General features: G+C 34.5%; 1 protein-coding gene across 1 annotated transcript in view; it reads right to left on the bottom strand.

Annotated features, from left to right (window-relative positions):
• Rock2 (Rho associated coiled-coil containing protein kinase 2) overlaps positions 1-26,646 on the bottom strand; it is a 135,026-nt gene that overhangs the window by 42,986 nt on the left and 65,394 nt on the right. The window contains exons 4-5 of the mRNA XM_005327366.5: positions 22,562-22,699; positions 5,362-5,622 (exon numbers count right to left, since the gene is read on the bottom strand). Coding sequence (XP_005327423.2) covers positions 5,362-5,622; positions 22,562-22,699 — 399 coding nt within the window. The remainder of the gene's footprint in view (positions 1-5,361; positions 5,623-22,561; positions 22,700-26,646) is intronic.

Below are 26,646 nucleotides of genomic sequence, written 5' to 3'. Positions count from 1 at the left end.
TGTATTTTGGTATCGAGGATTGAACTCGGGCACTTATCCACTGAGGCACATCCCCAGACCTTTTTTGTATTTTATTTAGAGACAGGGTCTCACCGAGTTTCCTGGGGCCTCACTAAGATGCTGAGACGGCTCTAGATTCAAAATCCACCTGCCTCAGCCTCCTGAGCTATTGGGATTATAAGTGTGAGCCACTGGGGATTGAACTCAGGGGTACTCAACCACTGAGCCACATCCACATCCCCAAAAAACCCAGCACAGTTTTTTTTCTTTTTTAATATTTTTTCTTTAGTTGTAGATGAACACAGAACATTTACTTTATTTTTATGTGGTGCCAAGGATCAAACCCAGTGCCTCATGTATGCCAGTCGAGCGCTCTACCACTTAGCCAGGAACCCCCCAGCTCAGCAGTTTTTTGATATCTAAGAAATTACAAAAAAGAAAGAAGACTAGACTGAATCCTGTGGTATTGGACATGAGTCAAAGGTGTCTATATGAACCACAATATATTATGCACAAACAGAGCTGCAAAATTAAGTATAAACACACGTGGGAATGTGATTTAGCACATCAAGTGTATGTAACACCTATGTACCAGTTTTGTGTACTGACAGCCTAGAAGTGATGATACTCCAGGAGCAATGAGCATGTGGGCCCCTAAACACTGACTTAAAACTCTCTTCTCTAATAAAAGAAATGAGAATATAAAGAAGTGGCTGATTCCAGGGCTGAGGCAGACTTGACTTGTAAGTCAAGTCTTATATGTTTTGTAGTGTCAAAAACAAAACGAACAGAAAGAAAAGGATAATGCTCTAAAAAGGAACCAACATGTGGAACCAACCTAACAAGCTTTACAAGGTAGCAAACTCTGGTCCAAGTTTCAGGAATTTTCCAGGCAGACTATTAAACAGCATATATGAAGACTAGGAATCAGGAAATAATGTCACAGAAAAAAAAAAGAACTGTATGGTAACTCTTGAACTCTGTGCTGATACAGAAAGAAGGTGAAAGTAGGCAGGGCCATGTCATCATAAGAGGTTTCAGAGACAAGCTATGGAGTGGAGACTTTATTCAGCAGGTGTCAGAAATCTACTGAAGGGTTTTAAGCTAGAGAGCAAGATTTTCAAGAAGGTTCCTCAAAATTATTTTAAATGCATCTGACTAAATGTTTATTTGCTATGTATATCTGGTGTTTATAACTGACAAAATTTCATAAAACAAGAGAGTTTATGAAAACATAAATTGGCCAATCAGAGATATTAAGGAGCTGGTCTCAGAAACCATTCAAAATGCTTCCCATGAAGGTGGAAAAGAAACATTGTATGTGGAGTTCATCAGAAGCATTAAAAGCCTTAGGTGAACTGTTGAATAGGCAGGGGCTTTTCAGTCTGTTTTAACTTTTTTTTTTTTAATTTTAAAATTTTAAAAATGAGCACTTGCATTCTTTTCAGAGAAATACACCTGTTATGCCGTGCACAGTAGTCCAAATGGCTTAGAATCCACTTCCACTTCCACTGCTATAGTACCCACAGCCACACAAAGCTGCCTGCCTGGATTATCCCAGTCCCCCTGCTGGGTTATCACCTATTGTTTTCATCAGAGCTCTGGTTACAAAGAGGAATAGCTTCTGAATAATCTACCTGCACTGCTCCAATAATTCAGCAATTACTCCAATTTCTGTTCGTTTTTTAATATACATTTTTCAGAAAAAAGAAGGTTTTTTTCCCCAGAAACATGAGTAGCCACACCTATATTTTAAAAATTGATGTCACTTGTAGAAGAGTTAAGACATGAACAATTTATTAATTAGCTTTTTAAAACATAAAGTAATTTATATCAAGAAGATAGTGCACCACGATCAAGTGGGATTTATTCCAGGGATGCAAAGTTGGTTCAATATATGGAGATCAATAAACACAATTCATTATATTAATAGACTTAAAAAAAAGAAAAAATACAGCAACTTAATCAAATGGTACACATTAGAACATGTCATAAAAGGTGGTAATGGTTTTGAAAGGGAGGACAGACAACGAATGAGGCCAACACATCCAATTAATGTAAGTCATTTAAAACAATTGTTCTCAGCTGTTAGAAACCTCCACATGCAATATACAATATGACTCTCACATCCAGGTAGAGGGAGAGGGTGTGTGTGTGTGTGTGTGTGCGTGTGTGTGTGTGTGTGTGTGTGTGCGTGTGTGTGTGTGTGCGCGTGTGTGTGTGTGTGTGTGTGTTTTGCAGTGCTGTGGGGGTGCTAAACTCAGGAGCTTATGCATTCTAGGCAAGGGTCTTACCACTGAGCTACACCCCAAGCGCTAAGTAAGTTTTTTCTTTTTTTTTCTCAGAGAGAGAATAACAGAGTGGTATCCAGGAAATGGTGATTAACCCTTTATTTATTTATCTATGTCAGAAATCAGAGAAATACCAACTCTTAATTGTGATAGAACCAACTTACTTTAGTCCTCCTAAATTATAATCTCACAGTTGTGTTTTATTTTTGCCTTTAATCATGACATAATGTTTTATAGAAAACCAACATAACTGAAGAATGATCTGAGCATCTGGTCTTCTTATAGATAAAGGATGACAAATTTATTCTCCAAAAGGCTAGATTATAAATTATCTCAAGTTTTCTGGATCACAACAGGTTCTGTCAGCAAGAAGTCAGTTTTAAAAGAGTCAAAAGATACACGGGTGATTCACAAAAGAGAAGTCAATGACAAGTATATAAAGAGGTTTGTCATCATAAGTTGTTAAGAAACACAATTTAGGGGCCTAGGGCTGTGGCTGAGGGGTAGAGCACTTGCCTAGCATGTGAGGCACTGGGTTCGATCCTCAACACCACATAAAAATAAATAAAATTTTAAAAAGAAACAAACACAATTTTTAAAAGACACTACTTTATACCAATGGAAATGGTAACCTTAGCTGAATAATGGAAAAAGTTCCTGAGGATATGAAGAGACAAGATCTGTCATGCACTACTAGGAACAGGCTATGAACATTTATAGCTTTAAGGAGATCAGACAATATTTTATTAATGAGTCCTCTGGTATGGTAATATCACTTCTAAGTTTATACTCAGAGAAACACTTGTTTTGTTGATGAGAGGGAGTTGGGGATGACCTAGGGAACAATGCCAGGGGAATAACACAAACTGATAAGATACCATGGAATGCAGCAGTAGGAGGCAATGAACTAGCCAGGTGTGGTGGTGCATGCCTGTAATCCGAGTGGCTCAGGAGGCTAAATCAGGAGGATCATGAGTTCAAAGATGGCTCAGCAACATCAAGATGCTTAGCAACTCAGTGAGACCCTGTCTCTCAATAAAATACAAAATAGGGCTCAGTTGTTGAGTGTCCCTAAGTTCAATCCCTGATACCAAAGGGAAAAAAAAAGAAGCAATGAACTCACTTATATTAATCAGGGATAGTTATAAAAACAAGGCTAAGTGACAGAAGTAAACAAAATGATACCAATTCTAGTACTATTTATACAAACTAAGTATATTTATATAGTACTAATACTCAAAAAGCATATGGTAAACACATTACATTGGTTGTTTATAGGGAGAGTAAAGGCAAACTAGAAACTGAAAGAAGAAAAGTGTAATAAAAATAAAATGGGAACATGTGTAGACTTCTCATGACACTAAACTATAAGCCAAGGGGTATAATTAACATGACTTTCTTTATGTGAATTAAAAAAATATATAAATAAAATTAAGCCACATTTTGTTTTTAAACAATTTAAGATATTTCAATAGCTTATTTCAGTATTTGCTTGCATGCTTGTATAATTATTTTGTAAATACCATATTTCTCCTGTTCCCCATACTCTAGTACTCTATACCAATTTTTTTCTTTTGTATACTAGGGACTGAACTCAGGGACTTACACGTCATGCTCACTACCACTTAGCTACATCACAGCCCTTTTTATTTTGAGACAACATCTTGCTAAATAGCTCTGGCTGCCCCAAAATTGCAACCCTCCTATTTCTGCCTCCCCAGGTGCTAGAATTCCAGTTGTGCACCACTGTGCCTGGTAACATCTTTCTATTTTGCAAAGTACCTTTAACCTTCCTCTATAAACATTGTATGATTTATTTTCCTGCATCCTGCCCCATCCACAAAAGATTTTGATTTAATTAAAATCAGAATACACTCATGGAAGTGCAGTACATAAATATCATAGATTATATATCCCAGACACAGAAAGGTTTAGCATTCTATCAGAAAACTATTTCGTATTTGATTTTCATTATAGATTAATTTTCACTATTAATCATTTCATACTATTTTATGGTAAATGCCATAAAAGGGAGCTTTGGGAGCAATCAAAAACTCCCCCTATTAAATATTAATAAATGGTTATAGGACACAGTAACAGATTCTGTAAAGCACAACAAAATGTTAAGATGGATGTTAAGTTTTAGCTTAAACTAAAACAGAAATGGCCTAGAAATATAGAATAAATTTTGAATATAACATTAAAAGAATAATCAGTTAGATTAGGATTATCAAGGAGAACTTTCTAGATGAACTAAAATCTGGGCTGATTTTGAGAAAAGATGAATACTTATAAAGGTAAGATAATCAATAAAAGTATCACCTGGTTAGCATAAATAACTGAAGAGGTAAAGAAGAAATTTACTTCCAAATATATGTCTTTGCTAGATAAATAACAGGAAAAAAATTAGCTATATGAGCATATTGAAAGGTTATGAAAACCATACCAAAGATAATATACACACTTGCTATCAATATGTACTAACACTTAGAAGTCTTATCTTTTATATCCAGCAAAGAAATGCAAAAATAAATCAAATGTCACTGAATCTATCTTCATAATATGGATTGTTCAATAGGTAAAGTATCATAACGGTTGATGTCCCCAAATTTATTCTATATGGTTAATGTAGAGGGGTAGGTAGAAGAAGGTAGTAACATAAAATTTCTTTCCTTATCTCCTTTCCTAAAACAAAAACACAGAAATAACAATGGGTTGGAGAAATACTCACATGCCTTAATTTAGAGTATGTGTCCTCAGCCTACATCTAGGTCACTATACATATGAACCAGTTTTGATTGGTAACAAATGCTTGTTGATATTCTATGGGGAAGATAACTGAGTTTTTATTTCTCTTATATTCTAAAAAATCTAGATGAATTATTAGTAAAGGAAGTATTTTAATTTGGTTTTGTTTTGTTTTGTCTTGTTTGTTACACAATAAGCAAAACTAAATTTATCTTTATTTAAAACTATAAAGACCTGCTGGGTGTGGTGGCATCCTGATGAGGTATTACAATACCTTCTGTTTCCCAAAAAACTTGCTTTTTTAAAAAACTTGCTTACTTACTTCATCCATCTTCATACATGTGCCAAAATCTGCTAATTTTAGATGTCCATGTTTATCCAAAAGCATGTTGTCAGGCTTCACATCTCTGTGTATTAAACCCATGGAGTGTATTGCGTCCAGAGCAAGAACAACTTCAGCAGTGTAAAATTTGGCCCACTTTTCAGGCACATCATAATTACTCATAAGGTTTACAAGGTCTCCACCAGGCATGTATTCCATTACCATGTACAGATATCTATCATCTTGAAAGGCACAAAAGAGCTGGAAAACAAAAGGAAAGGAAAAAAAAAAGTTTTTAAGCCTAAAAACCAAAACCATAAATAGAAAAAAAAATCCAAAAACTATTAAATATAAAATAGAGTTAAAATTTATTAACTCTTATTTTAGACTTGGACATGTCCAGTGGAAAAACAGTAGCCAACAAAATTTTTATATGGATACTATATAAAGCATACTACAAAATATGCACAAAATAATGCACAATTTCTCTCTTGGAAAATATAATACAAGAAACTAAGTAGAAACGTTTAAAAATAGACACAGAATAGGAATGAGGAATATAAAATGCAAAGGAATGATAAAATAATTCACTACAGTTTAAAACCAGCTTTCTGAAAATTAAACAAACTACTGCACACACTTCATTTAGAAGAGAGCTGAGAAAATAGAAGCAATTTAGAAACATCTAAAAGTTACCAGATTCAACAGATATGAGAAGGAGCAAGCCTCATTCCCAGGGACAAACTAGTGGCCATACTTGGAACAGGATTAGCTAGCTCTTCTCTTCCCTTCCCCATTCTCTTGTTCATGATAAGCAGCAAGTAGCACTGTTATCTAAGGAGTGGTACAAGGTTACTGCTGGTCCCCAGAAGGGACAGAAAAACCACAAATTCAAAAGTTATCTATATATCCCACCAAATAACATGTCCAACCCCCTCAGGAAACAAGCAATGCTGACAGAAAAGAATTCTACTTACAAAAAGAGAAGAGAGAAAAAAAAACTAAGAATCAACATTTGAGAAAAATTAGCATCATGAAAAAGAAGCAAAGTAATTAAAACAAAATTAATCTTCAAGAAAATACTTGGTGAGACAAACTAAGGACAGCTTTAAGCCTGCAAGATCAATAACCACAAAAGTGTAACAGATGTTGCATCAGTTAAATAGTAGGCTGATATGAAAGAAAAAATCCTGAAGCCAAAGAATTAAGAACAAATTACAGACCCAGAAAACTGAGCAAAGAAGCTTTCTCTGAACACACTGAAATATTAAGAGGTAAAATATAGATCAAGGTTAGCAACAGTTCAACACACATCTAAAAGTTCTAAAAATAAAAAAAAAGAAAGTAAAAATTTTCTAGATATGTATTAATTTAAAAACTAAACTGATAGTTTTGACTTTAAATAAAGACCTTAGACAGCTAGTGTTGAATTTTCAAATAACCAAAAAGAAATATCCAAAGTTACCAAAAAGATGCCTTATATGCAGAAATACAAAATAAATACCATCAACAACAAATCTCTCATTCAACATACTAAATACAAAAGACAGCACAGCTATATTTTCAAAGTTTTGAGGGAAAATAATTTTTATGTTACATTATGGCAGGCTAGAAAACAAATGAGATGGCAAAATAAAATTTCGTATGTGACAAATCATTTCTAAAAGAACTGTCTAAGGATAGTTTGACAAAATGAAGAATAAACCCAAGAAAATGATTATGGGAGGCATAGGAAAGGGCAACATAAAGAGTATAGAAAATCTTACTAAGTCACAGTAATTTTTAAATGGAAGTCAGTGGGATGTAGGGAAAGAAGAGATGAAAAAGTATTATAATGCTGCTTACTGAATTGAGAAAAAGTGTGTGTGTGTGTGTGTGTGTGTGTCTATAGCTGTGTATAATGTGTTTTACTCCAAATGGTTGAAGGAAAGATGTAAATAAATGGAGAGATATCCCATGTTCATGGATTAGAAGTCTCAATATTATCAAAATAACAATTATCCCCAAATTGATCAATGTATTCCCTATCTAAATCCTAGGGTTCCCCCCAATCCCAGAAAGCTAATCCTAAAATTTACCTGGAAATACACAGAACCCAGAAAAGCCAAAACAATCCTGAGTCAGAACTAAATAGGAGGACTTACAGTTTCCAATTTCAAAACTCACTACAAAACTACAGTAATAAAGACAGTATTAGTACTGATGTAAGAATCAACATATAGACCAATAAAACAAAACAGTCCAGAAGTAAATCCCTATAATTTATGGTTAATTAAGATTTTCTGACAAAGGTGACAGAGGCAGTTTAGTGGTAAAAGAGTGTTATGGTTTGGATATGAGGTGTCCCCCAAAAGATCCTGTTAATGTAGCAATGTTTGGAGGTGAAATGATTGGATTTTGAGAGCTGTAACCCAGTTAACCCATCCTAGTTTGAGTGAACTGGGTGGTGACTACAAGAAGGCAAGGTGCAGCTAGAGAAGGTGGATCACTGGGGGTATGCCCTGGAAAATTGCTTCTTCCATGGGATTCCTTCCTCATCCTCTCTCTCCAACCTTGCCTGACCTTGCCTTGAGCTCAGCAGCTTACCCACAGGGTCCTTACCCCATCATGTGTTGCCTCACCTTGGGCCCGAAGCAATGAAATCAGCCCTCTACGGGTTGAGACCTCTAAAACCATGAGCCCCAAAATAAAAATTTCCTCCTGTAAGTTGTTCTTGTTAGATGTTCTGGTCACAGAAACACAAAAAATGACAACAGAAATTGGTACTCAGAACTAGGGTCACTAATGTGACTAACCTGACCGTGTGGTTAAAAAATCTTTGGAGGACTGGAGTTGTGGCTCAGTGGTAAGAGTACTTGCCTAGCATGTGTGAGGGTTTGATTCTCAGCACTGCATATAAATAAATGAATAAAATAAAGGTTCATCAACATCTAAAAAATATTTTTAAAAAATCTTTGGAGCTGGTTGTGGGAGGAATTTTCACAAGTTTAGAGATACAGACTGGAAAAGCTTTAGAATGTTGTAAAAGGAGCTTTATGGTGATTCTGGTGGGACCTCAGAAGACCAGAATGCCCGCAGGAATGCAGACTGTGCTCACGAGATTTTCAAGGGAAATGAGGACTTTCCTGGGAATTGGCCAAGAAGTCACTCATATTATATTCTGCAAAGACTTTACACATGTACTAAGACTTTATGTGAGGCTAAATTTAAAAATGATGGACTAGGTGGGCACAGTGGTGCATGCCTATAATCCCAGCTACTCTGTAGGCTGAGGCAGGAGAAATGCAAGTTCAAGGCCAGCCTCAGCAACTTAACAAGGGCCTCAGCAACTTACTGAGACTCCATCTCAAAATAAAAAGTAAAAAGTGCTGGGAATGTAGCTCAGTTGCAAAGCACCTCTAGATTCAATCCTCAGTACTAAACAACAATAACAATAAAAGAACAACAATAACAATGAAAAGTATACTAAAGATATCAGTTGCAAAAGGTAGCGTATTTACAATTCTATTCATTTAAAACATCTAGATGGTATATGTCTAGAAAAGGTTGCCTGGGATGAGCGGGTAATAGGGTAAACGGGCATAAAATCATTTGAGAAGGTAGAAATGTTCTATAACCAGATTGTAGTGATAGTTGTACCACTCTAAAATTAAAAAAAAAAAAACTGAATAGTTTACTTAAGTGAATTTTATGGTATCAAATTGTGCCTCAATAAGTTTAATAAAATTATTCTAAAAAACTTAAATATACATGTTAAGATGGAAAACATGGCTACTAGAACAACAGAAAAGAATCACATATTTTCCATCAGAGTAAAGGCAATTCTAAATCTACCCTAATACAGCTTAAAAACAATCCTTCAAAAAGTCAGGTCGACCCACAAGTAAGTTAACAATATTGCTTTATATATAAGGGAACAAAGCTGGAGTCAACTAAATGTCCATCAACAACTAAAGGAATAAACAAATTGTCATTTAGCCTTACAATGAAGTACTACTAATCAGTAATTACCAGGAATGAGCCATTGATACTACATTACATTATGTTACATTACATTACATATTACGTTACATTACAAAATCTCAAAACAATTTGTGAGTAAAAGAAAAAAGATGAGAAACAATCAGTGACTTGAGAAACAAAATGTAACTATTCAAAATGAAGCATGGAAGGAAAAAGAATTAGTTATCATGGAACAAAATCAAGCAGATCATATATGTTTAACCAGTCTCAAAAGGGGGCCATAGGGCAGAAGTTTCAGGAGAGAGAAAAAAATATTTGAAGAAATGATGGCCCAAATGTTCCCAAATTTGATGAAATCTATAAACCCATAATTTAAAGAAGCTCAACCATGGGCTGGAAATGTAACTAAGTGGTAGAATGTTTGCCTGGCACAAAGGAGTCCGTGAGTATGATCCCTAGCACTATTTAAAAAAGAAAAATTCTATCAATACTAAGTAAGTTAAACAAGTTAATTAAAACACTATGGTACTGGTGGAGGCAGAACTAGACAAAACAAATGAATGAAAAAGAAAACCCCAAAATAGACCCATACACATCTGGACAATTGAATTGCAACACAAGGAGGCAATGCATACCAGTGAGAGGAGGGTGGTTCAATATTTGATGTTGGAACAACTGGATAGCCACATGAAAACAAATTAAATTTAACCAAGTAACAACATCCTCTTAAAAAATTGGTTCCAGGTGCTACAGTCTGAAAGTCTGTATTGCTCACAAATCATATGCAATCCTAACACTAAGGTATGGTAATACCTTAACAATATCATAAGACCAGCATCTTAAAAAGTTATGGTTTTAGGAGGAGGGCCCTCTGGGTGGTGATTAGGTCCTGAGAATTCAGCTCTAAGGAAGGAGATTAGTTCTCCTTCCCCTATAAAATACCCCCAGGGAGCTCAATGACCCCTTTCAGGCTTCTTTTGTGAGAAAACAGCAGGAACATGCCATCTATGAGAAAATGGGCCCTGATCCATGATCAATTCTGCCAATTCCTTGATTGTGGACCTCCCAGTCTCTAGAACTTTGAGAAATTTATGTTGTTTGTAAACTACCTACTTTACGATATTCTATTTAATAGTCTTAAAGGACTCAGACATGACAGACCAGTAGGCAAAACATAAAAAGCCAAAAAATGTATCAGAATATCGTCATGATAGGAAAATAATTTCTTAAATGAATATAAAATACCTTTAATCATAAAAGTTTTATTAAATTGCACTGTACTGCATTAAAAATTATATTTCTATTTATAAAAATACACTATAAAAGGAGCCAATGGCAAGCTACTCATAAGGTATCAGAACTCAAAAGGGGAAGGAGGAGCATTTGTCCATAAGGATGGCTGCCATGGATATCAACTATCAAGGCTCAAGTGGTGAGAAGGGCACCCAGGTAAGTGGCAGTCTAGTGGGGCATATAGAGCCCAAAAGAGATGAGTTGAGGGAAGACAGAAAATGTTCAAAACTGAAAGAAAATACATGCGATGTAATTTGGAATCAGATTCTTCTAGGAAAGACATTATTGAGACAAGTGGTAAATTTGAGTGAGATCTGAGTATTAATTGTTAATGTACCAATGTTAATTTCCTCATTTCAAGGAATGTTGTGGCTATAAAGGAGACTGTCCATGCTTATTGGAAATAACAGTAAAGTATTGAGAGTGCCATGGACTGAATGTTTATGTTCAGTCCCCCAAATGTATATGCCGAAACCCTAAATCCCAATGTGATGGTATGTGGGTAGAGATGGAGCCTTTGGGAGGTAATTACATTGTGAGTGGAAGCCTCATAACAAGACTAGTGCTCTTAATATTAAAAAAAAAAAAAAAAGTTTGCTTCCTTCTCTACTCTCTGCCAAGTAAAGACTCAAAGACAGGGTAGGGTAGCTGTCTGTAATTAGGAAGAGGGCTTCACCAAGAACCAGACCGTCCTGGACTTTCAGTCTGCAGAACTGCAAAAAATGAATGTTTCTTGTTGCTGTTGTTGTTGAAGCCACCTAGTCAATGGGAATGTGTTATAGCAGCCTGAGAAAGGATGATGAAGTAGGAAGTCAGCAACCTAAGTATGAATGCTTCAGAAAAACAGTTCCTTCAAACTTTCAGCCTTTCTATAAGTCTGACTGCAAACCCTCCCCATAGAAAAAAGTCACAGTTAGGGAGATGATATTTTTAACACATACACAGTAAAGGATTCATACCCAAAATAAATAAGAATTTCTACTAAAAAAATTTTTCTTAAGTGACATATGTCCTAATGAGAAAACAAGCAAGAGACTTAAATGGCATTTCCCACAAGAGGACATTCAAATATTAAAAGGCTTTTTATTTTATTAGTGAAAGGGAAACTTAAACCACTGTGTTATGCCATGTCTCATGTATAAAATGACAAACAATTTTAAAATGGACGAGACCAAAAGAGTTATCAAAAGGGTTGACAAAAGAATGTGGCAAAGGAAACTTAAAACTGAAATTGCCACAAACATACTGAAGAATACTTGGCCTCACAGACTAAGATTAATGGTAAGCGTTTAGGAATGCCATTCTAGGAATATACCTAACAGAAATAAGCCATAAGAATATGGATGATTACATTATTTTAGTAAACAAAATTTTGAAAATAAACAACCAAATTATGACATATGCATGGAGTAGAATAAAATATAGCAATGCAATTAATATACTGTAACATTGACGGAAAATGATATATGTGGAGCTGAACCAAAAAAGATCTATTCGATGATTTCACTGATATAAAGTTCAATGAACAGAGAAAGTACAGCTACTGTGGCTGGTTAAATTAGGGGGCAAACTGGTAGGAACAAGAAGAGTGGCTCCCAGGAGGACAAGTGGAGGTGGTAACCGGAAGAGAACACTCTGGACTTCTGGGTGCTGGAAATGTGTGTTTCTGGACATGGCAGTTAAGACTCAGGTATTTATTTTTGTGAAAAGCCACTCTGACATTTGTTTGATGCACTTCTGTGAATTAATCTCACAAAGCTTTTTTTTTTTTTAAGTTGTAATAAGATTAAAGTACAGCTCAAAGGGAAATTTATAACTTCAAATGAGTTTACATATATTTCTCATTATCTTTTCCCTTTTCAATATTTAAGCAAAAAGAGGTATTTGAACTGGAAATCAAAAACTGACAGTAAGTTAGGCAGATAACTAAAGAAACTAGAAAACTAAAGAAAATGAAAGGGAAGAAAAATGAAAAAAAAAAAGCAGAAAAGCTTTATTAAAAAAACCTGTTCTGATTGCGCATATTTTGTAAACAGAACCAAAAAAATTGTTAAGATAATTTACATAATTTGCAAGCTTATTTAATAGAAAAGTGAAAGACAGATACAGTCACATAAAGTACAAAAAGACTCAAGAAATCAAAACTCTGAATCAGTCAATCACAATAGAAATTAAAAAGCTAGTAGAGGAGGAAGAGAGAAAGGGAGATGGTACAAGGAGAAATACTAATTTCAGGACAGCAGCAATCTCTGGAGAAGAATGGAGAAGAGAAAAAAACCGGTAGAAGAACAAAAGTATTTAATTTACTACTTTAAAATTAAAAGAGTAAAATGAATTATGAGAAAATGTTTTAAATTTGTCAAATCCAACAGCAAGCAGGGAAAGCCATCTACGAATGATTAATTAATTAAATTGTGTTTGACTGCACAAAGAAAAATATCTAGAGAAAACTGTCTTAAGAACTATTAGTCAATAGTTCCTTTAAAAGATTTAAGGATACCGAGAGCAGTATCAAGTCAGTTTAAAAATAAGGCAAAGAATTTGAGTGGTTTTCCTTGACTCTTGAGGAGACACAGAGGTTACTGATAGATACTATGCAGTAGTTAGTGTTTATTTGAGGAATCAGGGCAAATGCTGGAGTAAATAATTTGCACCTCTGAATAGTCTGCACAGAAAGAATATTTTCAAAGAATCTAAGAAAACACTGATTCAATACCACCTGAACAGATGGTGATAAAAATATATGTGGCACAGAAAAAGATTTAGTTGGACAAATTTAAAAAGTCTGTGATAATGTAAGATGTTTAAAGTCTGTAATATTTATTAATAGGCACCCAATGGAAAAATTTAAGTCTCTTGTTAATAAATGAATGGTGTCAATTGCTCTCCTGGACTTCATCAGTTTTATAAATTTTTGTCAAAATTAGAAGTGAATATCCTCAATTCCATATAGCAGTGGTGAAATTTTACTGCAATTATTTGAGCTCAGAGTTGAGACTGAATTGAGACTGAAATTTGAACAACCACTGTATCCAACACTAAAAAGTGTTGGAAATTAGTCTTTGCTACAAACTAATAAGGTTTCACAACATGACCTAAAATTATGCTTATCCATAAAACTTATACTGTATATAGTCATTTTGATGGTAATTAACCTCAAACTGCTTTATATACTTTTCCTGTTATCAAAAGTTAAAAACAACATCTCCATTCCTGTTTAAAATCCACTGATGCACTTTCTGAGCTCAGACTAGTACAAATAGAAGTGCTTGATCTGTAATGTAATGACCTTGCCAAATGGCAGAGATCAAGAAAGGTATTTAAAAGAATTCTAAAAATGTCTTCTTCAAGTGACAAATATGTTTAATCAAAATCACATGCTCAATCGAGTGCAGTGACACATGCCTATAATCCCAGCTGCTCCGGAGGCTGAGACAGGAGGATTTCGAGTTCAAAAGCCAGACTCAGCAACTTAGCAAGGCACTAAAAACCTCAATGAGACCCTAGTCTTTAAATAAATAAAATACAAAATAGGGCTAGGGATGTGATACTTTATTATTGTGTTCCTTCAAAAACATATACATTTAATCTAAATAATAAGAAAAACATCAGACAAATTTAAATAGAGAAATATTCACTCCCTACAATATACCTGACAAATACTCTTCAAAACTATCAAGGTCATCAAAAATAAGAAATGTATGAGAGACTGTCACAGCTAAGAGGCTGAGTAAGATATGATAACTAAAAGTAACATGGTTATTCTGGATGGGTACTGGAACAGAAAAAGCACATTAGTTAAAAAGTAAGAAAATCTGAATAAATTATAGTCCTTAGTAAATAATAATGTACCATTACTGGTTTATACATTTATTAGAGGACAAAGGCAACTAACTACACAGGGGGTAGATGTGAACTCTTATATTATCTGCTCAATTTTTCTGTAAATCAAGAAGGGCTGGGATTGTTGTTCAGTGGTGACTCAGTATGATTCGCCTAGCATGTGTGAGGCACTGGGTTTGATTCTCAGCACCACATAAAAATAAATAAAGGCATTGTGTCCATCTACAATGAAAAAAATATTTTTCTACAAAAGTGTCTTTGGAATAAAACCTAGTATAAAAAATAACCACATGGTGGTTATGAAAAGACTTTTCTTTTTTTGGTAATGGGGACTGAACCCAGAGGAACTTTACTACTAAAGCCATGTCCCAAGCCCTATTTTTTTTTTTTAATTTTTTATTTTGAGACAGGTTCTTGCTAAGTTGTCAAGCCTGGTGTCAAACTTGTGATCCTCCTACCTCAGCCTCCCAAATCTCTGGGATTACAGGTATGTGCCACCACACCCTGATGAAAAGATATTTTCAAAGACAAATGCATAAAACCTTCTTATACGTAAACCTTAACAATGAACATATACAATCAATTTTGATGACAAAAAACACCAAATATGAACCTCAATTAAGGAAACGTTCTCATTCCCAGGAAAAAATTCCATTCTAATCATTAGTGTACCTCTATTTTTTAAAATTATATTTATTATTATTTCTTGAATTAAAAAAAATCTATAAAACTTTGTTTTCTAATTGTAGAAGAATTCATATAATGTCTTCGATCTTGCCTCTTGGGCTGCAAAGCCTAAAATATTTGCCATCTGGCCTCTTACAAAAATATTTGCCAATTCCTGGTAGAAGAAATGTTTCTACTTTAAGAAATGTTTAAAATTTATAATTTTTTTTTTTCACGATGAAAGGGATTAAACCCAAGGACTAGGCAAGCACTCTATCATTCAGCTATGTCCTCAAACCTATCATAATAAGTTTTTAAACTAAAAATGGCCAGGCATGGCGGTGTACGCCTATAATCCCAGGACTCAGGAGGCGGAGGCAGGAGGTTCAAAGCCAATCTCAACAACTTAGCAAGACTCTAAGCAACTCAGGAAAATCTTATCTCTAAATAAAATATAAAACAGGCTGGGGATGTGGCTCAGGGGTTAAGTGCCCCTGGGTTCAATCCCCAGTCCCCACCCCCCCCCAAAAAAAATCCTAAAACTGACAATATTAAATATATTTACATTTTTTTCTTCACAAACAAGTTCAATCAAACCTTAGGGAATGAACAGTCTACATTTTATATAGACTGTTCCAAAAAGAACATTTAGGGAATGAACAGTCTACATTTTATATAAAATTTTATATAAACGGTACCAAAAAGAACAGGGAAAAAAATGGTTTGTTGGGGCTGAGGCTGTAGCTCAGCGGTAGAGCACCTGCTTCACACATGTGAGGCACTGGGTTCGATACTCAGCATCACATAAAAATAAATAAAGATACTGTGTCCATCTACAACTAAAAATTAAAAAAAAAAGGTGTGTTTCCCAACTACGTCTATTTGAGTAGTTTTGCTCTGATATGAAAAGCACCATGATCCATTGTTTTAAAAATTAAATGTCCAGTCTCCTTTATGCATACAGATAAAAAATTTCTTAACAAAATATTATTAATAAAATTTAATAGCCTATTAAGAAAATATCACATTATACTAGATAGCATTTACTTTAGAATTTATACTACTTTAAAGTCTTTTTACTTTTAGTGAATTATAATCACAGATAAACAACAACAGTAAATCTTAAAAGACACTGAAGGAAACATTTTAAATACTTTAACAATGTTAATCTAGGAAAGTCCTGACCAGGCCTAATCATTTACCCATCTTAGAAAGCTTTAAATATCAGAAAGACCTGAGCAGTAAACCCAAATAAAATTTAAAACAATAAAAAAGGACAAGGATGGGGGGGAAAAGAACTATTGTTCAACACTACCTTGAAACAATTAGCCAATGTCATTTTATTGTGTATTTTGTAATAACTATTTATTAAAATAAAGAGCTTTCTTATGTATAAATTCTTCTAAACCTACTTGGAAAGGTAAAAACTGTGGCTTAACTGAAGATCAGGTTTTATCTGAAGATATATACTATATTGTTAAAAGAAGACTAATCCAAAATAATCAAAGCAATAAAAAAGTACCAATTAAAACAATGTAAGTCAAAATCCATTTTGTTCAGGTAATTCTAACTTCACAGAGAAATTTTTTAAGAATTGTTACATATTATTTGTTGTTTTGGGAGGTGTAAGTAAATGTTAATGGGGAAGGGAAATTGTCAAACAGCAGCAAATGAAGGGTGAATAAGGAAACTTCCTACTTCTACAATATGCAATACATGGGAGGCATTTCAATTTTTGACTCCCCACCCAAAAATATGAAGTGCTTTCCCATTCAATCTATTCTTCTGGATTCCTGCTAAAGAGTGATATGGTTAAGCGTATGAAAAAATTGCTGCTGAAAAAAAAAATCCCCCCGCCCTTTGGCAGTGCTGGGGATCAAACCCAGGGCCTCATGCATGCTTGGCAAGTGCTATACCACTAAGCCACCTGCAGCCTTCTGGAAAAGTATTTTTAAAGTAAAACATTAAGAAGAGACTTATCCTATCAGATATCAAACTATTTGAAAAACTACAGAAATTAAAATAATGTGATTTTAGCACAGGAACAATTAACAAATCGATGTAATAAAACAGAGCTTCAAAGAGAAATTCATGTACATATGGTGATTTAATCTGTAACATACAAACTATTTCATTCATTTCTTGTGGAAAAGGAACTTTTCAATAAATGATGATGGAAAAACTGGCTAACCATTTAGAAAACAACAAATCATATTTCATATAAAAATTATTTTCTGATAACACAGAAATAGATTTCTCTCCAAAAATTAAAATATAAAAAAATTAAAGAATATACCTTATCTCAAAATTAAAAGGGCTTGGGTACATAGCCCAGTGTTAAAGTTCACCTGTGTTCTATCCCCAGTACCAAAAAAAAAAAAAAAAAAGAAGAAGAAGAAGAAGAAGAAAAGAAAGTATAGAACATTATTTTTATAATCCTGGGCATGGGGAAGGTATTGCTCAACAATTGAAATGTAAAATCTACAGATTTTACTACATCTAAATTTAAAACTTCCATAAGCAACAGGCAAGTAATAGTGAAGAGAGTGTATTTCCAACATATACAAAAAAGGATTAATACCTAGGATCTAGTAAGATTAGCAAATGAATTAAAAACAAGTTAATTTTCTAATGTTAGAAAAATGTGACATGCAATGTGTAAGGAGTATAAGTTACTAATAATAGTAAATATGCTGAATCTGGCAAGTAACAAGGCAATGTAATGAACACAATAACATCTTTTTTTTTCAAGCAAGCAACTGACAGTTTAAAACAAGTACAATATTTAGTATTTGCTTAAAATGTGGTAGAAGAAAACTTTTTACGCAATTAGTGGTAATATAAGCTTACTAAAAAAAATTTTTAGATAGGCCAAGTGGCATATGCCTGTAATTTCAGAGACTAAGGAGGCTGAGGTAGAAGGATCATAAATTCAAAGCCAATCTCAGCAACTCAGCAAAGCCCTAAGCAACTTAGAAAGACTCTTGTCTCAAAATAAAAAATAAAAAGGGATGTTGGTGGGTAAGCACCCCTGGGTTCAATCCGCAGTAACACAACAACAACAACAAACATAAAACAACTTGCTTTGTTTACGAAGTAATCTGGTCCTTTCAATCAAATGTCAAAGGTGCATACTATGTGACCCATAAATTCCAATGCTAGGACCCTATTTGTGTGTGTGTGTGTGTGTGTGTGGGAAAGGGGCACCAAGGATTGAACTCAGGGAGCACTCAACCACTGAGCCACATCTCCAACCCCATTTTGTATTTTTATTTAGGGACAAGGTCTCACTGATTTGCTTAGCAGCTTGCTTTTGCTGAGGCTGGCTTTGAACTCACCATTCTGTCTCAGCCTCCCGAGCCACTGGGATTACAGGCATACACCACCGCACCCAGCTTCTGCCAGGATCCTATTCTAAAGAAATAGTCATGAAATATTTATATACAACAGACAGATGGACAAGCACAGCTAATTCCATATCATGGGCAGAATTCATAAGTCTGGAACACCCTGTTTCACCAGACAGAAAAGCAAACTATTGAAACCACCTAAGGCTCTGTCAAAAGGTCTCAGGAACCAATTTAAATATGATTACACTGGCCAAAGGTGTCATAACATAAGCTTAAACAAGGTGTTCAGAGGACTAAAATATATTAACTACATTTTTTAGGTCCATGCATTCAAACTGATTCCACCTTCCCCCCGAAACTGGTCACCCTTAAGAGATAAAAAGAAAACTATGTCCTTCCTTTTTGGAAACTGGGAAATATAGGGAAATAATAAAGTTTTTGTCCTTCCAATGTGAATTATATCATGGAGTAACCAACTAGTAAATGGGGGAATATCTTTCTTTATAGAAACATTCCAATCACTACAATTAAGGAGGAATGATGAAATTGAAACATCACCATTTTACAATCCTTAAAAGATCAATACATTGATCAAAAATAGTTATGATAACACAGGATAATCACACATTGGCTTCCTGAAAGAAAAATACTGCCTATGAAATAGCCTCCTAAAAATAAAATCTGAATTCAATCAAACCTTTTACTCTATCAATTTACAAAAATGCAAATGAGAGAGAAGCATGTTGAACTATATCACAAGGACAAAATTATCAAAATCCAGGTTTTCAACCTGGGGACAAAAAAACTATCAAAGAACAGGAATACTATAGCTTGAGAGACAAAAGGTAAAAGATATACCTAAATTTAAAAAGTTTTTTAAAGGGAAAAAAAAAAATCAAGGGAGAGAAATGAATTACAGTAGATGGAGTAGAGAGAGAAGATGGGAGGGGAGGGGAGGAGGGATAGGAGAGGATAGAAAATATAGCAGAATACAACAGTCACTAGTATGGCAATATGTAAAAACACGGAAGTGTAACCGATGTGATTCTGCAATCTGTATACGGGGTAAAAATGAGAGTTCATAAACCACTTGAATCAAATGCATGAAATATGATATGTCAAGAGCTTTGTAATGTTTTGAACAACCAATTAAAAAAAAAGTTTTTAAATACCAAAGACTGGGTGGAAATTTAGCTCAGTAGTAGAGTGCTTGCCTTACATGTCTGAGATCCTAGATTTTATTTCCCCCAGCACTGCAAAAAAAAAAAAAAAAGACAAAAACTAAAATATTGTACTTAGAGTACACATTTGGGGGATAAAACTGGAAAAGAAAGCAAGGAAGAGCTTACCATAAAAAGAGTTACAACAAAATAAGGACACTAGAAAAATACTAGTATCCTTAGAAAAACAGAACTAGATAAACAGTTTAAAGAATAAAAAGTACTCTCTACCAGCAAAAGAATAAGATTTTTAAATGTGCCAATATACATCTGTTGAATTTTTAAAAATCACACTAAAAACATATATGTAAGAAATATAGATGGACCAAAGAGTTATATGGCAGCATAATTTATGTAAGAAAAATGAAGAGTTACTTTCAGCAAACATAGTACACCAACAAATCATGGGACCATTTGTACAATTAAATACTGAATAGTCCTTAAAAAATAAGAGCTGAGATTTGGAAAGCTATTTGAAATAATCCATTGAAACTGATTATATGTACACTCTCTGATCCATCAATTTCTCTGCAAGGTAGATCACCTAAAAAAAACCCAAAATAAAAATAATTCAAATGTCCATTAAGTGATGAATGAAGAAAATGTGGTATAACCAGACAACAGTACATAACTCAGCCAGAAAGGAACGAAGTGCTAATGTATGTTATAATATGAATGAATGTTTAAAGATGTCACAAATACCATATCATATGATCCCATTTATGTAATGTTATGGTTTGGGTCTCAAATGTCCCCCAAAGGCTCATGTGTTGAAGGCTTGATCCCCTATGTAGCACTGTTTAAAGGAGGAGCTTCAGGTAGGTACTTGGATCATGAGGGCTCTGATATCATCAATGCATTAATCCACTAATGATGAATAGCTTAGTGGGCTATCTGGCAGGAGGAAGTAGGAACTTTTAAGAAGACGGGCCTAGTTAGAGGAAATAAATCAGTAGGGACCTACTTAAGGGTCCCCAGACCCATTCTCTTTCTGTCTCTGCTTCCTGGTTGCCATAAAGTGAGCAGCTCTGCCCCACAACACACTCCCAATCATGATGTTCTGCCTTATCACAAGCCCAGAAAAAAACAGAGTCAAGTGACCATAGATTGAAACCTTTGATGCATTAAAATTTTCCTCCTTTTAAGTTAATTTTATCAGGTATTTGTCACAGCAATGGAAAGTTAACTAGCAAATATGAAATATCCAGAAAAGGTAAATCCATAGAGACATTAGTAGTTGACAAGGGTTGGGTCAGAGAGAATTGAGAAATAACTGCCAAATGATTCAGAGTTTCCTTTGAGGATAACAACAACATTCTAGAATTAGGCAGTGGTAGTGATTAAACAACTCTTGTGAATATATTTTTGAAAATGTGAGTAATGAAATTAATAAATAAAAATAGGTCAGTCCCTTTGGCAAGTTTCCCCCAAAATTAAAACATTTCATACATGTAAGTGTAATGTTGCATGGCATATTAGTTAAAAAGAGAGAGAAACACATGAATACCACAGTCATAATCTGAATTACTTTTTCAATTGTACTATGTTTTTACTGTTGATTTGCTTTTGCAGATTATTTCAACTATTGAGAGATCCTTTCTTTCTCAATTAACACTTCATAAGGATCCACCTAACAGAATTAAAGATCAAAAGATAGCAATATATGAAATAATATCTGCAAATAGCAATGAATATATGACTATAAAAGCAATTTAAAGCTAAACATGGAACAAATAATATTTTATACTCATTCTTTAGTCAAGTAAATTATTGTGATACATAATTTGAAACAAAATTTTTAGTTTTAGCTGCACATACTAGAATTTCTAATAACTGGCTACATATAATCAACAAAATAAAGAGGAGGGGTAGATTAAGACTAAATATTAAAAACAAAAAAACAAGAGTAATGAGGTTTCAAATGCCATAGTCACAAGCCAGGTGAGGCGGCACACACCTGAAATCCCAGGAACTCAGAAGGCTGAAGTAGGAGGACCACAGGTTCAAAGCCAAGCCTCAGCAACTTAGTGAGGCCCTACGCAACTTAGTAAGACCTTGTCTCAAAATAAAATATAGAAAGGACTGGAGATATAGCTCAGCATCCCTGGGCTTAATCCCCAGTACCATAAAAAAATAAAAATAAAAAGACAAAGTCACTAATATGGCAATTTTTTTTTTAAACCTCCACAGTGCCTTCCACAAGCAAGGTATCAAACTCCCAAGATCATTTAAATTTTCTGAACATGCAGTGGCATGTACCTAATCTTACTCATGGCACTTGTTCAAAAATGTGTGTGGATTTAGATATGTATTACAAAATCTTTAAGAGAAGTAAAACTGGTGCAAAACAGAACCAAAAATTTCTGAACCCACGTTGAAATAAGATGCAGAATCAGGAGTGCTAATACTGTCTTAAATTATAGGCAATATACAAAGGACTGTAGGAGAATTTCCAATTGTTTAAGTAATTTTTTTCCTGAGATAGGCTAATTAATGTAATAACAATTTCTAAATGATATTAATATGTATATATCCTTCCAAATGATTCAATGAATTTACTATATTTCTATGATTAAACCACAAGAAAAGGTAGGCAGGAGTAATGACATGTTGATGATCAAGCTAAATTTTTTACAGAAGAGAGTTAAAAAGGAAAAAGTTGCAAGTAATACTTCATCAATTTTAAGTGATTATTACATGTGTCTATACAGATACTGTTCAGGAACATTAAACAAGCATTTTGACTCACAGAAAACAACTGAATTATTACTATGTAAGTGAGACCAAGGACTTTCAGCACATGAACTCTTATGAATAATAGCATTTAAAAAAATAAAATAAACTGTAAAAAGTTAGTATGCTTACCTGAACCACCCAGGGACTATTGGCAAAGGCCATAATATCTCTTTCTTCCCAGAAGAAAGCAGAATCTGATCTTTTTATCATTTCAAACTTACTAAGAAGCTTCATAGCATAAACCTTCTGTGATGCCTTATGACGAACCTGTGGAATTTTTAATCATAAAAATTATAAATAATTTTATGAGGAGAGTAAATAGATTATACTATAATCCTACTGTTAGTGACTTCTGCTGCAAAATAAATTGATCCTTAACTTTTTCTTTTTTTTTTGGATCCTTAACTATTAAAAAGTAAAAGCATATTCAGCATAAAGGAGAAAATTTACAACAGCCTAAATATTTCATGAAACAGATAATTTTCAACATTGAGTTCAATATACCAGTATCTCATTTCTTCTAAATAAAGCTAAATTCATGAACTTTAATTCTCTTGTGTTAATCAGTCAATTTTTGGTGGGGGAGGGAGGGTTACCGGGATTGAACTTAGGGGCACTTAAGCACTGAACCACATCTCCAGCCCTATTTTTTTCTGTATTTTATTTAGAGACAGGGTCTCACTGAGTTGCTTAGCGCCTTGCCATTACTGAGGCTGGCTTTGAACTTGTGATCCTCCTGTCTCAGCCTCTCAAGCCTCTGGGATTATAGGCATGAGCCACTGTACCCAGCAATCAGCCAATTTCAAGAATAAGATATTGTTAAATAAAAACATTCAAGATAAGTCACTGGGGAAAACATTTATTTTTATTTGAAACTTCCATGTGTACATCCTTCACTATCAGAACTTAAGTGAATCTAATAGATTTAGATATCTAAGAATAGCTGTGATTTTATTAATCCATCCTTATTTCTTTCTAGGTACCCTATTTAAAAGGTTAAAATATGGTTATTAGATCAATTTCTATCTTCCCTATTAAACTTTAAGTTCCACAAGGGCAAGAATGGTCTCTACTTTGGACTGCTCTTTTAATTCCCCAAACTTCCTTGCCACTGTAGTAGAGAGCAAATTATCTATTACAGAGTCAACAAATACTTAATAAAGATTATAATAGTTAACCTTTATTGGGAAATTAATGATAAATAATTGCTACCAGTTATAACTCAGTGTCTAACAGGACATCCAAAACTGAAAATCTCAAACTTCACCTTTGAATGTATTCCTCCCATAATACCTCCCAACCCCCCAATTTTGATAAATAGCAGCTTCCATCTTTTAGTTTGGACTAAAAAATTCTATCAGTCAATCATTTCAATTCTACCTCAAATTGTTTCAAAATCCAACCATCCACTAGTTTCGGAATCTACTAATGACTTCCATTGCTACAACCCTGGCCCAACATCTTTTATTTCACTTATCAGCAAGTCTCAGCTAGGTTCCCTGCTGTCACTCAAACCTACAACCTAATGATCCCTCTGAAACATAAACCTCTTCTGAACCCTCCTCTGCTTAAAACCCCCTAAGAGGCTTTCCCTGTCATCTTTCCATGTGCTATTCCTTCTGCCTGCAACCATCCTCTAGTCACACTCAGTTCCTTACTTCCCTCAAATCCCCATTCAAATGCTGCCCTCTCAGAAACACATGATCTGATGGAGCTTCTGAAACTTTCAACTTGCTGTTTCCCTCTGCTGCCAGCACTGCTTCCTATTTCATTCTCCCTTGCTTTTGCTCCCTTGCACTTATTAATCATCTTACATCCTTTTCTTAAAATAATAATAATAATTTGCACCTATCTCACAGCAATAGAATTTAACCCAATGAAAGCAAGGGCTTTTATATTTTTTCACTGTTTAATCCCCCATGCCTAGTTAATGCCTGGCACATAACAACCTTTTAATAAATATTTTCTGAAAGAAGGAATTTACTGAGTACTTAGTAGGTGGCAGGCACCATGGTTTTTCTTTTTCGGGCAGTTCTGAAGATTGAATTCGGGGTTGAATTCAGGGATTCACACATGCTAGACAAGCACTCTAACAATGAAGTACATACCCTTCCTTTTTAAAATTTTATTTTCTGATAGGGACTTACTAAATGCCCAGGCTGACCCTGAACTTGCAATCCTCTTGCCTCATCCTCAAGTAGGTAGAATTAATTACAAGCATATGTGACACCATGACCAGCTCACTATATATTCTGAAACATGTATTTTCTTATTTCATCTTAATAGACCCAATGAGGTAATATTCCCCTGTTTCAAGTGACAAATATAAGGCACAGAGAAGTTAACTTGCCTGATGGCACGAAGAATGAAGCATTAAGAATCTATATGCTATTTCTACATATGTAAGCCCATGTTAAGGATGATTTCCCCCAAACACGGCCAGATTACATCTGCCAACACAGTATTCCATTCACTTTTGCTCCTTTTCCCTCAGAAGTATGCCAGTTTTTGATCACCCTACTTTTTTTTGGGGGGGGGAGAAGCTAGGAAGAAATTAAGCCTCTGACCATAGTCTTCAGGGTCCTAAATGATCTACTTATGCCCAACTTCCCAATTTACATCTTGCTATTTTCATCTTGTTGCTATTTCATACACCTTCTTCCAACTCCTGTAATATAACAAACTTTCTCTCAGGATCTTTACATGTACTATAGAAAGCATTAGAAAACCCGTCAGTCCTGGCCTCCACCTCTCCCCCAAGTATACTAGCTCCTTAATCATCTTGTTGAAACAGAACTCCTCAAATGGTTTTCTAACCACAAAACCCAAAGTAAGAGCTCAGTGTTCTCTACTTCAGAACTCCATTTGTTTTCTCTCTAGTATATCCAAAATTATAATTTGTTTCTTTGTACTTATTCCCTATCTACCATATGACAATGTCAACTCACCAAGGGCAGGAATTATTTCATAATGTTTTGTTCTTCAATATCTCCTCAGTGCCAAGTTCTGTGTCAGCATCAGCAATAAAAGACACTCACTAAATATTTGGTGAATTAATTAGTAACTTGATGTGACAGGTAAGACTAAATTTCCAGTTTAAATAAAGATTCAATAAATAATGTTTCTATTTACTGCTTGTCAAACACTATTCATATCTAGAATCAACATTATTGATAAAAATGAATGGAACACTTCTCTTCCCTAGAGACAAGGAAGAACCATTTTACTTACAGATCAAATGCTACATAAAATGAATAAAATTTTAGAGAATCATTGTTTAATAAATCCAGTTTAATAGATAATAGTTAAATTATGTTTAATAGATAAAGTTTTCCCTCTAAGAAAAGATAAGAAATTTTGTTACTTGGAAATAACAAATCACTAATGGAAAACACAGATAATCCTAGCAAGGCACAATATACACCATCATTTATCACCCAGAGTCATGCATTTCTAGCTGTGATGGAATGACTGGTACTAGTGAGCTCTTTCTTTGTAAACAACCATCAAACATGAAATATGAAACAACAGTTTCCAGGCTTTGTAAAATAAACAGCACAGACTTTGGTCCCTAAGAGAAGAGAATATCGACAAGTCAACCACCCTATAATGTCCCAGAAACTACTTGAAATATCCCAACCAGCGAACAGCAAAGCACAGCAATCCTGCTGAGTCAAGTAAGCAGAGAGTTCAGAACAAATGAGGAATCTGGATTATGCCGGGGAGAAAATAAAGTTAAGAGCTGTAAAAGAGGGAGATCAGATCCCTAGAAAGGATCAGCTACCTAGAGAGACAAAGTATCCCAGAGGATACCCCAACTGCTATGGGGTTGACAGCAGAATAGAAATACTGCAAGTTAAGCAACACTGGAAAAACACTGGATTTCCAGTCAAACAAAATTGAAGAAACCCTGGTAATTACCTGGGCATCTAGGTGACACAGCTAAAGAAAGAACAATGCTCTAAGGTAGGGCCTACTCTAGCACTACCTAAAAAGGCTAATTGTAAACTTCTGAAGATCAAAAAGATACAATTTGGGGGAGGCTGTGGTTGTGGCTCAGCAGTAGAACACTAGCCTAGCACGTGTAAGGCCCTGGGTTTGATCCTCAGCATCACGTTAAAAAATAAATTAAAAAAATAAAGGTACAGTACCTTTGTGTCCAACTACAACTAAAACATAAATATTAAAAAAAAATTTAAAAAGATACAATTTGG

Source organism: Ictidomys tridecemlineatus, chromosome 12 (genome assembly GCF_052094955.1).
Source record: "Ictidomys tridecemlineatus isolate mIctTri1 chromosome 12, mIctTri1.hap1, whole genome shotgun sequence".
Classification (NCBI taxonomy): Eukaryota; Metazoa; Chordata; class Mammalia; order Rodentia; family Sciuridae; genus Ictidomys; species Ictidomys tridecemlineatus.
Note: the sequence above shows the minus strand (reverse complement) of the source record. Positions and strands in the feature narration are given on the sequence as shown.